This window comes from Stegostoma tigrinum, chromosome 35 (assembly GCF_030684315.1).
Source record: "Stegostoma tigrinum isolate sSteTig4 chromosome 35, sSteTig4.hap1, whole genome shotgun sequence".
NCBI classification, from domain to species: domain Eukaryota; kingdom Metazoa; phylum Chordata; class Chondrichthyes; order Orectolobiformes; family Stegostomatidae; genus Stegostoma; species Stegostoma tigrinum.
This window is the reverse complement of record NC_081388.1, coordinates 14,465,577-14,480,896: the sequence shown is the minus strand read 5'-3', so window position 1 is coordinate 14,480,896 and position 15,320 is coordinate 14,465,577. Positions and strand designations below refer to the sequence as shown.

General features: G+C 45.5%; 1 protein-coding gene across 4 annotated transcripts in view; it reads left to right on the top strand.

The window, feature by feature from the left end:
* The window catches only part of elavl3 (ELAV like neuron-specific RNA binding protein 3), a 252,150-nt gene that overhangs the window by 201,059 nt on the left and 35,771 nt on the right, over positions 1–15,320 (top strand). For all 4 annotated transcript variants that reach the window (XM_048522068.2, XM_048522066.2, XM_048522067.2 and 1 more), the window contains exon 4: positions 10,835–10,988. In XM_048522068.2, the coding sequence (XP_048378025.1) occupies positions 10,835–10,988 (154 nt within the window). The remainder of the gene's footprint in view (positions 1–10,834; positions 10,989–15,320) is intronic.

Below are 15,320 nucleotides of genomic sequence, written 5' to 3'. Positions count from 1 at the left end.
ACTGCAACAGGCCGCTGGTGAGGTGCCACTTTACCCATCCCCTGAATGTGCCACACAAAAAAAATTCAAATATGATAGGTTCCAGAAGGTCGCCCAAGAAAAAAAAATGGATTGTCCGCTTCAAAATTGGCATCGTCAGGTTTTGGAAAATCTTTCTTGGCGGGATAGCGTTGGGTTATAGTTAGTCCCAGCACAAGCTAGAGAAGAAGCAAGCAGTGATGGAGTATCAGTCGGAGTTCCTACTCTCAATCACTGCCCGGTGATCCCTGACCACCAGGAGCAAGTCAGGAAGTGAATGTTTATCATGTAACACGACCACTGTTGCTGCATGCCGAACCATTAACTTCAACCTGCCTGCCTTCGTATAATGCCATTTGACATAATGAAACATCCCAAGGTGCTTCACAGGAATGTTGCACATGGTGGCCAAATAGTCTTTGAGGGGCATCTTACAATGAAGTGGTGGAGGGGGGAAATGGAAGAAGATTTGGAGAGATTTCCCACAAAGTGGGAGTCAGAAACCGCTTGAAGCCAGATAGGCAGACAGTGATGAAGGTAAAGTCACCATTGCCCTCATGGACAATAGGGCTGCTCTTTCATTGTACAGAGGTGACTGGTGGTGGTCTAATGTGAGAGTCAGTACGCCTCAGGCGAGGGAGATGTTGAGAAGGTGAGGTCTTCATGGTAACTCCAACCAGTGCGGGAATTGAACTGTTGGCATCACTGTGCATTGCAATTGAGCTAACTGACCCGCAATACACGTGTGCAGCAACTCGGAGAAATGCAGTGTCCGGAGGGGCAGTGGGGTAGAGAAGGGGCCAAGTGACCTTCTCCTGCTCCTATTTCCTACACCTAAACCAAGACCAGCTGCACCCACACAAAAAAACTCAAAACATGGAGCTAGTGAGGCATTGCAGGACTGAGGGGATCAGCAAGGGCTCACAAGCACATCAATGCTGGGTGAGTGGGGCTTGCTGGGAGTTCAGATATGGGTAGAAGAGTTTTTGAATGAACTGAAGAAATGGTCGCTCAGATTCTGAGCTCATCCCTTCAAGAATGAAGAGTTGTAAACGTACTGGGGAATGTAGAGAGCAAAGAAATCAGGCTGAAGTGAAAGATGGCCTAAAGAAAGTCAAGGTATGTGTAGGTGTGTGTAATGAATCATAGAATCATACAGCACAGAAGATGCTAATTTTTATCGCACAAAATCAATACCAGTCCCTCTTTCTAACACTAGGCCCATAGCCTTGGAAGTTATACAACTTCTCGTGTTCATCCAAGTGCTTTTTAATGGTTAAGAAGTTTCCTACCCCGAATACCCTCCCAGACAACGCATGACACATGCCCACCACCTCCTTGTGGAAGACATTTTTCCTCAAATCCCACCCCCTCTCCCCAAAGCTTTTCACCCACAACTTTTCGGCTTTGTTACTGACCCTTCAACAGAGGGAGCAGCCGCTTCCTATTCCCCCTGGCCATGCTGCTAGTAATCTTACACACCTCTGATAGGTACCCTCTCAACCTCCTCTCTACTCCAAACAGTTAGCTAAGGTACTCCATCCCAGGCCACATCCTGGTGGATGTCCTCTGCACCCACTTCGGTGAGATCGCAGAGAATGTATGGAGCCATTCACTAAGGGAATGGGGAAGACTAGATTTACTAACTTGGCGATGAACCCGACTAGAACCAGGACCCACCCTTTCGGAATAAGGGGAAGGCCATTTGTGACTGAGATGAGGAGAAATTTCTTCTCTTAGAGGGTGGCAAATCTTTGGAATTCTCTGCCCCAGAGGGCTGTGGAGGAAAAGTCATTGAATGTGTTCAGGACAAAGCTTGACAGATTTCAGGGCATTGAAGGCATCGAGGAATGTGGAGGATATTTCGGGAAGGTAAAAGATTGATTCAAAGGCAGAGATGTCTTCAAGAAGACCATCTCCTGCTGCAACTTCCTGCACCCAAACCTTAACCAACAGCAAGAAAAAAAACAAACTGAAAGAGAAAGTGCTGGGCAAACTCAGCAGGTCTATGGAGAGCAAAAAAATCAGAGTGACCATTTCGAGTCAGAACTGAAGAGGTGTCATACTGGACCTGAAACGTTAACACTATTCCTCTTTCTCTCCAACGCCACTGAGTTTCTCCAGCAATTTTTGTTTCTGTTTGTTTCGGATCGCCCTCAACTGCACTCCTTCGTTTTATTACATCACTGCGGGGGGGGGAAGAAACATTCATTTTCTGTAGACTCTGTGGGAGCTTGCTGTGTGCAAATTAGCTACCTCCATTGCAGCAGTGACTCCAACACCAAAAGAGCTGAAAGGTGCCATCTAAATGAAAACATTTTCCTTTATTTCACAGGAAATAAGCTGCCTTCCTCAAACAACAATGAGGTTTATGTTACAAATCAAGCCAGGTCTGCTTTCTTGTCAAAGGGACAGGCTGGATTTGGTGAGTTTGCCTAATCCTGGCAAAGTCTGGGCCAAACTGGGAACAGACAGCCTTTTCAACACAAGCCTATTGTTCTCCGAAAGCTGTTAAGTGTCTTCCATTTCACATATGTTCTTGCCCACGTCGAGAAAGCAAGCCACAAATTATCCAATCATGAATATCTCTAAATGGCTGGTGTGTATTTCAGCTCTTGGTGTATCAAATCCCATTTCTCTGCTCTCCGGGATGGTGTCATCCCTGAAGTGAGTCACCTTCACAATTAACCTCCCCGAGCACCAGATGGGAAACCATCCCCTCCCCTCCCTACACACCGTCAGAACATTCCAGACTCCTAGTGCCACTTAATTACAACCTCATGCACATGGCTAGCTGACCCTTCTGGGTGGCATCTTGGCCTGGGAGATACTTCTGTGAGTCAAATTATGTTTTCTTTACATCCTCTCTCTGATGCGAGAGGGGAAAAGTGCAGAAAATGTGCTGATCTGGCAAAAATATAGGTCATGGAGTTGACTCTTAATTGCCCTCTGGGCAATAAATGTTGGCCTAGCCAGCGATGCCCACATCCTGAGAATAAATAAAACAAAAACAACACCTTAGGAGGGATATATTGGTCTTGGAGGGAGTACAGCATTAAATTTACGAGAACGATATCTGGATTTGACGGGCTAAGTTATGAGGGGAGATTATACAAATTGGGCCTGTTTTCTCTAGAATGTAGAAGGTTAAAGAGTGATGTGATCAAGTCTTCAAAATATTTCAGGAAAGATTTACCATGACATTGCTGGGACTGAGGTGTTTGAGTTATAGAGAGAGGCTAGATAGGCTGAGACTTTTCTCACTGGAGCACAGGAGCTATATAAAATAATGAGGGACCTTGATAAAGTGAAAGTCAAGGGTCTTTTCCCTAGGATGGGGGATTTCAAAACTCGTGGGTACATTTTTAAGGTGAGAGGGGAAAGATTTAAAAAGGACATGAGGGACGAATATTCTACACAGAGACTTACTCGCACGTGGAATGAACTGCCAGAGAAATTGGTGTGGAGGTACAGTTACAATGTTCAAAAGATATTTGGATAAGTATATGAGCAAGAAAGGTTTGGAGGGATGTGGGCCAAATGCAGGCAGGTGGGACCATCTTTGATTGGGAACATGGTCAACATGGACTGGTTGGACCGAAGGGTCTGCTTCCTATATTTACAGGAAAAGACAAGGTAGATGAAGATAAACTATTTCTGCTGGTTGGGGATTCTAGAATTAAGGAGCATAGACTGAGAATTCAGGTCAGATTATTCAGGAGAGATATTAGGAAGCACTGCTACACACTAAAGGGTGGTAGAAGTTAGGAACTCTCTTCTACAAGCAGCATTCAGTGCTCGGTTAGTTGTTAATTTTAAATCTGAGATAGATACATTTTTGTGAAGCTAAGATATTAAGGGATATGAGCCAAAGGCAGGTACAGCTGACAGTAAAAAGGTTACTTAAAATTAGAACGGGATCTTGATCAATTAGGCTAATGGGCTGAGGAGTGGCAGTTGGAGTTTAATTTGGATAAATGCAAGGTGTTGCATTTTGGTAAAACAAACGAGGGCAGGGCTTATGCAATTAATGTTAGGGCCCTGGGGAGTGTTGTTGAACATAGAGACTGAAGGGCTCAGGTACATATTACTTTGAAAGTTGAGCCACGGGTAGATAAGGTGGTAAAGAAGCTGCATGGCACACTTGCCTTCATTGCTCAGACATTTGTATAGGAGTTGGGAAGCCATGCTGTGGTAGTACAGGATGTAAGTGAGGCCACTTTTGGAGAACAGTGTATTGTTCTCGTCACCCTGTTATAGGAAGGATATTGTTCAATTGGAGATGGTGCAGAAAAGATTTACAAGGATGTTCCTGGGAGTGGAGGGTTTGAGTTATAAAGAGATGCTGGATAGGCTAGGACTTTTTTTCTCCCCCTGGAATGTAGGAGGTTGCAGGGTGACCATATAGAGGTTTGTAAAATCACGACGAGCATAGACAAGGTGAATAGCAAAGGTAGATGAGCTCAAAACTAGAGGGCATATTTTTAAAATGAGAGGAAGAGGGGACCTGAGGGGCAACTGTTTCACACAGAGAGTGGTTAATGTGTGGAATGAAGTGGTAGGAAGTGTTACAACATTTAATAGATGTTTGGATAGGTATATGCATGAGAAAGTTTTGGTGTGATATGGGCCAAAGGCAGGCAAATGGGACTAGTTCAGTTTGGAAAACTTGGTCAATATGGACAAGTTCTGCTGAGGGGTCCATTACCATGCTGAATGACTCTGTGACTATCAGCCATGATCTCATTGAGTGGTAGAAAAGGCCTGAGGAACCCAATGACCTACTCCTGTTCCTGTAGTGCCTTTCACAAATTCAGGAGGTCTCACATTTGTTTGCGACCTTTGACTTACTGTTGGCTGCGGTTTCGATTATAATGTAGAAAACATAACCTCCAATGTGCACAGTAAGCAGCAACAAGATTACCTAAGAGATAATGGGAACTGCAGATGCTGGAGAATTCCAAGATAATAAAATGTGAGGCTGGATGAACACAGCAGGCCAAGCAGCATCTCAGGAGCACAAAAGCTGACGTTTCGGGCCTAGACTCTCTGATGAAGGGTCTAGGCCCGAAACTTCAGCTTTTGTGCTCCTGGGATGCTGCTTGGCCTGCTGTGTTCATCCAGCCTCGCATTTTATTAACAAGATTACCTAATCTGCTTTTAAGGTGTTGGTGGTGGAATTCACAATCTAGGAAACCACCAGGGGGCACACTGGCTGACCATCTTACCCGAAAGAACAGCATCCCCTCAATGCAGATTTCAGATTAGCCAGCCTGAACTAGGTCCCAGGACAGGGCTTGAACCCACAACCATCTGAGGTGAAAGTGATACGCACTGAGCCCACAACAATATTGGCACAGCAGTTCCAAGAGAGGGGTGATGGGCTGTCTGTATGTGCTTTTGTAATCATGACATGCACTGGGCAATGGGGAGGATCATGCGAGGAATTCTAAAGGAGGGAGATCTTCTCAGGCACATCCACTTTTTCCTTGAGCCCCTCCTCTGACCAACAGCGAGGGTAGAACAGGCTGCCTTTGTGTATCCAACAAGACTTAGCATAGGGCCATGAGCCCAGGGTTTCTGGCCTCTAGGCAGGGGCTCTATCACCGCAGTGTCAGACCTCCAGGGACAGGCACAGTACTGACAGAGCGAGAGAGGATGCTCAGGCCTTAAGGACCAGAGGGACATGTGTCAGCAGGTGGTATGTGCTGGATTTTCAAGGCTGATGAGGATTGCAACAGTGCAAAAAGATTCCAGGGAAATTTTGACAAACAAGAACCAGGAGACCAAAAGGGAGAGATCGAGGGAAGAGATTAAAGGGGAAGATTGAGGGGAGAGATTAAGGGGGGAGATCGAGGGAAGAGATTAAAGGGGGAGATTGAGGGGAGAGATTAAGGGGGGAGATCGAGGGAAGAGATTAAAGGGGGAGATTGAGGGGAGAGATTAAGGGGGGAGATCGAGGGAAGAGATTAAAGGGGGAGATTGAGGGGAGAGATTAAGGGGGGAGATCAAGGGAAGAGATTAAAGGGGGAGATTGAGGGGAGAGATTAAGGGGGGAGATCGAGGGAAGAGATTAAAGGGGGAGATTAAGGGGGGAGATCGAGGAGAGAGATCAAGAAGAGACAGAGGAAAGAAATTGAGGGGAGTGATCAAGAGCAGAGATCGAGGGGAGAGGTGAAGGGGACAACAAGAGGAGAGAGGACAAGGTGAGTCAGAACAAGGAAACATGAGACAAAGATACTTTGAGCCTTTTTAACCGTTGTCTACTTGACCGCAGAGCAACTTAGGCATGATCGCAGACATTCAGCTGCCAAAGATGAGACATCAATTTGTGTAAATATGATAACAGCTGATCACAAACTCACTGATGTTTTCTTGCCTTGAAAGACAATGAGAAAATAAGAGGAGGAAGACTTACACAGATAAACACACACGCTCACAGTCACATGCATCCTCTCTCGCACACATACACATTCACAGTCACACACGCCTCCTCACACACGCACACGCTTACACAAACACACACACACACACACACACACACAAACACTCTCTCTCGCATACACATTCTCACACACATACACACATTCTCTCTCGCATGCACACACATGCTCCCACACACGCACACATACACACACTCTCACATACACACACACGCATGCTCACACACACACACGTACACACACATACACACTCACACACACACATACACACACTTACACGCACACACCCTTTAACTCACAGGAGAGAGGCTGAACACAAACACACACAAATGGCTGACATCTCGTGCATGGTGAATTTTCACCGACCTCCCCGTCCTTCTCACCCCCAACACAGTCAGTCCCCTCCCCACCCCCAATAAAAAAAACTATTTTCAGAAGCCATTGTGCTTCGGTTCTCATTTAATTTTTCTTTTTCTAAACGAGAGAAGGCGCGGGGGCCGAATCTTTGACAGCGAGCAAAGACGTTCGTGTGTCGGAGGTTGCCATGGAGATGCAGTTCCCTTAAGGTTAATTTACGAAACATTTTGTACCTCATCCCATGGGGGTGTAGCTGTAATGACTGCCTGAGTTCATAGCATGGGCCTTTGCTTGTCTTTCATGTGTGCTGGATGAGGCAAGCTCCCCTTTAAAAGGCTGTTTGTCTGACAGATGGAGGAACTGCATCATTACCAGAGTAAAATTAGCTGCAGCATTCTCCTGGGATGGCAATGGCTTGTGTAGTGAATGCGAGAGGGATTATGGGTAGGTCATTACAGCAGGACTCTGCTACACAATCTGTTCTGTGTAGCTGGCAATTAATGGCTTGTTTGAACAGGATCGGGAGCACCCGGCGAAGAGCGAGACACTCGCCTCCTCTTTTCTTCAGCGCGCCATCGCAGGACGCGAGGCTTTCATCTCGATTTAGCTCTTTTAAAATGGAGCAGAGGAGTCGGCAGCTTTCAGTTGGGTTAGCTGCTCGGTGGCTCAGTGGCTAGCGCCACTGGCTCGCAGCGCCAGGTACCCGGGTTCGATTCCAGCCTCGGGTGACTCTCGTGGAGTTTGCACGTTCTCCCTTTGTGTGCGTGGGTTTCCTCCCGCAGTTCAAAGATGTGCAGGTTTGGACAATGCTGAGTTGTCCAGGGATGTGCAGACTAGATGGATTAGCCATGGCGAATGTCTGATTTGGGGCATAGGGTGAGATGTTCTTTGGAGGGTTGGTGCAGACCTCCTCCCACACTTCAGGGGTTCTACATATTCAAGTGGCTCTCAGGTTTGTTTAAAAGCATTGTCAAAGTTGGCCTCCAATGCTGTTAAGGCCTAATCCAAGGGAGGAAGAGATGCAGTATTCCCCTGACACTGGAAATAGCTGACAAGCACCATTCATACATGCCCTTGTGTAGCAAACAAGATCAGTTCCTAAAATAACATGCTGTGTCATCATAGCCCAGACTGAAGTCAGTTCCAAGTGTTGATAACTTTTCAGGTGCAGAACCTTTGGATGTCAGCTCTAAATTGCTCTTCCTTCCACATTCACTGCTCGTACCAACCCACGGCCTAAAATGGCAGCACTCCAAGGGTTCAGGAAATCTGCAAGTAACAGAAGTCAATGTATTGATGATAAGAGAGACAGGTTGCTGATGCTTTTTGCCCTGCGTTCATCAGGACAAATGCAAGAACACCAAATTTCAAACCGTCACGCAACAATTTATATGGCAGGAGTTAAAGGCTGGGCTTTGTTTTCTTCATGCTAATACCTCGTCCAATCAAAATCAACCTGCCAACCAATTAGTACCCTTCTCTCCTTTATTTAAACAGTTGTGACTGTTTGAGAAATTGGCATTCTTGCATTTGCCCTGACGAGCACGTGATATAAAGCAACCTCTCTCTTTTCAGGAATAAAGAGTTTAAGTGGGTTGATCATCCATTGCAGATACTGAGATCAAGACTAATTGCAATCTTCGGGTACAGTTAAAGGCAAGAACAGCCAAACCATGATATGCTCTTGTTCACAGACCAATACCCATGAATTTGAATTAGGCAGTAAAAGCTTACAGATAAACACTAACACCAGGTTTCACCTTCCTCTCTGCTCCAAAGCTAATGCACTACTAAGGGCAGACTCCATTCTTTTGGTTTCTCTGTTTAAAATGAGCCAAAATTCAAATGAACCAATATCACATGCTGTTCCCCTCAACAATAACCAAACACCAAAGATACTGAACAAAAAAGCGAGAGGAGAAAGCAAGAGCCTCAAAATCAAAAGTAGTTCTGTGGGGAGGAGGGGAAGTGGACATAATCCATCCCAGCTCCTTTGGTGCCCATCAATCCTGAAAAGCTTTAAGGGTACCCGGGGCACTGTGTGCTCCCTCGCCAATTATAAAAGAGGGACAAGCATTTGGGGAATTAACATCCTGTCCTGTGTACTTGCTTGGACCCATTAGTACATACTTTTGCCAGGCCTAGGAGTAGGCCCAAAGAACCCAATTCATTTTTTATACATTATGTATACGTAGCGAGTTGACAAATTAAAACAGACACCAGGAGCAGTGCAACAGTAACAATAATGATGAAGGTGAAGAAGAGAGGGAGGGGGAGCGTGTCCAATTGAAAATGGAGTCAAGGGGGACATGGTGCACTTCAGCCTATCACCTCTCTCTCTCAAAGCACCAAGAGAAGGACCCAATGTTTATTTTCTCATCAATGTGTTCAGAGTTGCGACCACATACATCTGGTGCAGGTAGAACGTGAACCTGTGCCTCCTGGTCTAGATGTGGGGACACTACCATCACAGAAGCCCCGAACCAAGGTTAAAGAATCAGGGCCAGGAACACAGACCGTCTCAGTTATCAAAACAAGTCCAGAAGCAGGAACCACACCCCTGTGCCTGTTAGAACCCAACTCTGTTTTTCTCTGTCCAGAATTGTTCTTATACACCACTGAGCATTTTGTTTTCCCCACAACCAAATCAGCCCCTGGTATTTTCCTTCATTTATTACACACCATCAGTAAATGGCCCATGCTTGCGATCGCACAATTAATGGGCAAAGCCCTTTAAGGGCAGTGGGAAATAGTGAAGCTGAGGGAGAGGCATGGGGAAGGGGGAGAGGGTTAAATCAGGATGGAGTTGAGAGGTGAGGTAAAGCACTCCACCTCGGAATTGCTGCTACAGGCAAGTGATTGCTTTCTTTTCTCTATCACCAAATCACCATTTTTTTTAAATTTTATTAACCACCACTGGTTAATCACTCTTGTTTCTAATTCCAAGCCCAGTTCTTTCTTTTACATCCAGGAGTGCTACCACACACTATTGAACACTTCTTGCTCCCCATTACCAAGTCAGTGTGGTTTTCTTTTACTTATTAACCCACCGCTGGTAAATTACTGTGTTGCTAATCGAACAATTGCGCACAGACCTCATTACAGTCAATACAAACTGGCAAAGGTGAAGCAGATTTAGGGAGAACAGGAAGGGACTAAATCAAAATGGAGTTGAAAGGGGAGAATCGAACTTTTTTTTTACTCTGTATATCTGGAAGTGCCATTACGCAGAACTAAGTGACTTTCCCACCAGCAAATCACCATGACTTTTTTCCTGTTTTTAGCTATTAATCTCTATCTGTGCAGCCAATCAAATATTTACATGCGAAGCTGATTAAGATAAATGCAAACCATCAAAGTGAAGGGGAGACAGGGAGAAAGGGAAGGGGCTAAATCAGAATGGAATCTTAGAATCCCTACAGTGTGGAAGCAGGCCATTCGGCCCATAAAGTTTCACCGATCCTCCAAACAGCATTCTGCCTAAATGTGCCTCCTACCCTATTCCCCAGCCTCCATATTTTCACCTGGCCTGCACATCCCTGGACACTACGTGCAGTTAGCCAAACCGTCTAACCAGCATATCTTTGGGAGGAAACCAGAGTACGTGGAGGAAACCCATGCAGATACAGGGAAAATATGCAAGCTCCACACAGTCACCCAACAGTGGAGTCAAACCGAGGTCCCTGGTGCTGTGAGGCAGCAGTGCTAGCCACTGAGCCACCGTGCTGCCCTCAGATGGAGGGGAGAACACATCTCTTAAATACAAAGTCCAATAACCATCAACTGGCCTCAGTCAACTCCGAACCAGTTCCACTTAACCATTAAAGGATTCTGCATCTTGCTCGCTGACATGACCCATGTGATAATCAGAATCCAGGACTCACTGTCTACCTTATTATCTCCATAAATGAAAGCACCATTTTCAATAGAAGATCAGGAGCAAGAAAATTCCACCTTTCCCCCTTGAAAATATTTGAGATGACTACGTTTTGAGTGTTACCATTTCCATGTTCCAGGTCTCATATGCCCGGCCCAGCTCTGCCTCCATTCGAGATGCCAATCTCTACGTCAGTGGGCTTCCCAAGACCATGAGCCAGAAAGAGATGGAGCAACTCTTTTCACAATATGGCAGAATCATCACCTCACGCATCCTCGTCGACCAAGTTACAGGTAAGACCCAGCTTCTACCCTCTACCAGTTGATGGTCAGTGACTAACAGCAGCCTGATAGATCGATGAGCCTGCAGACCGGGCTTATCTATCCACAACATTGGATTGCTGTGATCAGGTATGGATCATGTTCATTCTGCCAATTCCATTCTTTTTAGTGTAGTTCAAAGAAAAAAAAATCCCTCATCAAACTCAACAAGTTGTTTAGCATGCACAGAAAGGGCACATATGCTCAAATCTTTTCATCTGCGCTCGTCAGGACCATTTGCAAGAATGACAAATTTAAAGAGAAACAGACATTTATACTGTGTGAGTGTAGAAATGTTGGCTTCCCCTTAAATTGATAGTCTTATGAATTGTCCTGGTGAGAGCAAGGTGAAAAGTTTCAAATGTGTCTTTTCCAAATGTGTTTAATTGTATCTAGACTACCATCACAGTGAAAAAATACTTTATCATCAACTATTGGAAGATCTCAAGTGAAACTGAGTTGGTATCCTTGCCTATCAACTTCTGAATCATTGCAATGTTGTCAAATCCTTCCAAGCCCTCTTCACTCCTCTGCCCTGTGATTGAGTCCAACATCTGATCGTTCCTTATTTGAAGAACTGAACACATCTACCTTTCATTGGTTTGGACCTGGACCATTATGTGTGACATGTTTAGCTTGACGTATATCCCTGGTGTGCAGTCCTCTGCTAGTCACGACCTTTCAAGGCAGAATACTCCAATCTAGCCAGAAATAAAGAAGCAGTTTCAATATTGAATCAAAATCAACAGTGCCCTCTCAAACATGGAGCAGTAGGATTAGAAGTGGCAATTTTTAATACCCTGAATGAGATCCAGTCAGGGCAAAGGCCAACACCATATATGGAGTTTAACGAATGTCACATTTACAGAGCTACACGGGACTGAGGTCTCACAGAAGCCTTCACAAAGTCTTGCTGGGCAACTGGAACTCTTGAAACGGAGCAATAAAACCTTGCCAGCATTCAAAAGAGTAGAGTCCTAGAGCTGTACAGCACAGAAACTCACCCTTCAGTCCAACTTGTCCATGCCAACCAGATATCCTAAATTAATCTAGTCCCATTTGCCAGCATTTGGCCCATATCCCTCTGAATCTTTCCTATTCATATACCCATCCAGAAGCCTTTTAAATGTTGTAATTGTACCAGCCTGCACCACTTCCCCTGGCAGTTCATTCTATACATGCACGGCCCGCTGTGTGAAAATATTGCCCCTTTGGCCTCTTTAAAATCTGTCACTTTAAAACTATGCCCTCTAGTTTTGGACTCCCTTAAACTGGGAAAAAGTCCTTTGCTGATCGCCCTATCTGCGACCTTCATGATTTCATAAACTTCTATAAGATCAACCCAGAACCTCCAACACTCCAGGGAAAAAAAGCCTCAGCCTATTCAGCACCTCCCTATAGCTCAAACCCTCCAACTCTGGCAATAGCCTGGTAAATGTTTTTCCTGAACCCTTTCAACAGCCCTTTTTAACAATGTCTTTCTTATAGCAAGGAGCCTGGAATTGCATGCAGTGTTCCAAAAGTGGCCTCACCAATGTCCTAGACAGACACAACATGACCTCCCAACTTCTATACTCAATGCCCTGATCGATAAAGGCAAGCATACCAAGTACTTTCTTCACTATCCTGTCTACATGAGACTCCACTTTCAAGGAACTATGAACCTGCATTCCAAGATCTCTTTGTTCGGCAACACTCCCCAGCACCCTACCATTAAGTGTATAAATCCAGCCCTGATTTGCCTTTCCAAAATGCAACACCTCACATTTAAGACAACGTATAAGCAGTGATACAGTTGGCATGGCCTTGATGGGCCAAATGGCCTCCTTAAGTGCCACAATGACCCTAGGTCTGGATTTTCACTATCAAGCAAATTTTCTGTATTGTTGGACCCATCTCGGTGTGATACATCTATTCAAACTTTAGGATGGGAGAGTGTGGGAGGTTTGGGCAGAGGTGAAACAGAATTGGACCCTCCAACACCAGAAATTGATTCCATGCTGCCAAAGTTTTGGGCTGGTTAGGACCTTCTCTGTTCTCAGCGATGTCATCCCAGTCATAGAAACGGTTAGACCCTCTAGCCCTCACACCAACTCCCTTTCTACCCAACTCACCATGGTCACTTGTATCCTTCATGCCAACTCAATACCAGCTATTGCCCAAACTCCTGAGCCATTCCCCTTGGCACCTGATTTTCCACCTTCTTCAGTTTACATCTTTAGCCGAGACCATTAGCTCATCAGGAATCTCCCTTGCTGAAATGAATTGTTAGCTTTGCTTGATTGACACTTTTAAGAGGATACGATAAATTGGCCTTTTTGTGTTCTCCTTTGCCTCAATGTTTATTTGGGTGAAAATAAGAGGTGTGAAGATTTTTGAAGCTTTGAATCTTTCATAGTCTGTCTGATTGATGTCTTCGTAGGCTTGTAGCAACAACGGTTTCATTTCAAAGAACATTTCTGAGTATGTGATCAGAGATAGTGGGAACTGCAGATGCTGGAGAATCCGAGATAACAAAGTGTGAAGCTGGATGAACACAGCAGGCCAAGCAGCATCTCAGGAGCACAAAAGCTGACGTTTCGGGCCTAGACCTTTCATCAGAAAAGGGGGATGGGGAGAGGGTTCTGGAATAAATAGGGAGAGAGGGGGAGGTGGACCGAAGATGGATGGAGGAGAAGACAGATGGAGAGGAGAGTATAGGTGGGGAGGTAGGGAGGGGATGTGCTCCGAAGGTGCTCCTTGGCCTGCTGTCTTCATCCAGCTCCACACTTTGCTATTTCTGAGGATGTGTTTCGAGATGTGATGTTGCTGTCAGTTGTGTACATTCTGAGCATGGGACGGGACATGAGTTTGCGTGGCCAATGTGAGGGCTCAGAGGAAGTGGACGTTCAGGGAGAGCGCGTGAGGGGGAAGATATTTACCTTTCTCCAAGAGGTTTCTGAATCTAGACAAATGGTGCACTGCTCCACAGAGGGACCCTGAACCACAAGTCACAGACAAGACACACCCAACCCCACCCCCCACTGCTTTCCATGAACATTGTGTGGGATTGGGAGATAAATACGTCAATACAGCCGATCAGGTTAGCTTGCTCCCCCACACCCAGTCCTTCGTCTGAAAAAAGTATTTGGCCACATTCAAATGCCTTCAGAATCAGTAGCACTCAGCTAAAAAATCCAGTCATGTGACCCACTGAGGTTAGATTGTTCAGTATACAACCCCTGGTACCACTATTCAAGAGATGGAGTCACTAGATTTTCAATTGGGATTACCTAGGATCTGTCAGATTTCAGAGTGACTGTGGGGCTAGGTCACTTCAGGGTAATCTGAGACCACCTCAAATCCTCCCCACCTGCTTGAGAGCCAGAAACTTGCTTTGTTAATGTATCTACCGCAATGCCTCCAGCAGTGGGGAGGTGATGGCCCAGGGGTATTATTGCTGGACTGTTAATCCAGAGACCCAGGCAATGTTCTGGGGACGGAAGCTGAAGTTGCTGGAAAAGCTCAGCAGGTCCGGCAGCATCTGAGGAGAGAAATCAGGGCTAATGTTTCGGATCGAGTGACATTACGCTGAGCAGAATCACTCAACCCGAAACATTAACTCTGATTTCTCCCGCAGATGCTGCCAGACCCACTGAGCTTTTCCAGCAACTTCTGTTTTTGCTTTTGATCAACAGCACCCGCAGTTTTTTCATTGTTTTAATAATGTTCTGGGGATCTGCGTTCGAATCCTGCCATGGCAGATGGTGAAATTTGAATTCAAGTCAGCAACAAATCTCTTATCAAGCATCTAATGATGACCATGAACTGATTGTCGGGGAAAAACCCATCTACTTTATGATTGTCCTTTAGGGGAGGACTAATGTCCCTACCTGGTCTGGTCTGCATGTGACTCCAGACCTACAACAATGTGATTAATTACAGAGTAGCTAAAGTCCTTTGGGAGTTCTCCAACTCTCAGTTTTGCTGAGGTATTATTTCACGACCACCTATTGCCCTCCCAATCAACCTCCGTGCCTGAGTTCAAGGCATGATGGTCGCTTGACTACGCAGAATGTGGCAGATGAGCTAAGTTTATCATTCAACAGACGTTCCTATTTTTCCACGAACTATTATGATTCACTTGATGGATGAGGCGTCGGACCCTATGTTGACATTACCATCTCTATCCCCATCTGCAGCATCTCTACCACTCAAAGATTGAGTTGTCTAACCAGGCAATAAGAACCGAGAAGAGCTGCAACTGACCTACAGTTAAGGTTTCTCACAGAGGTGGCAATACAGAAAGATATATGATATTAAATT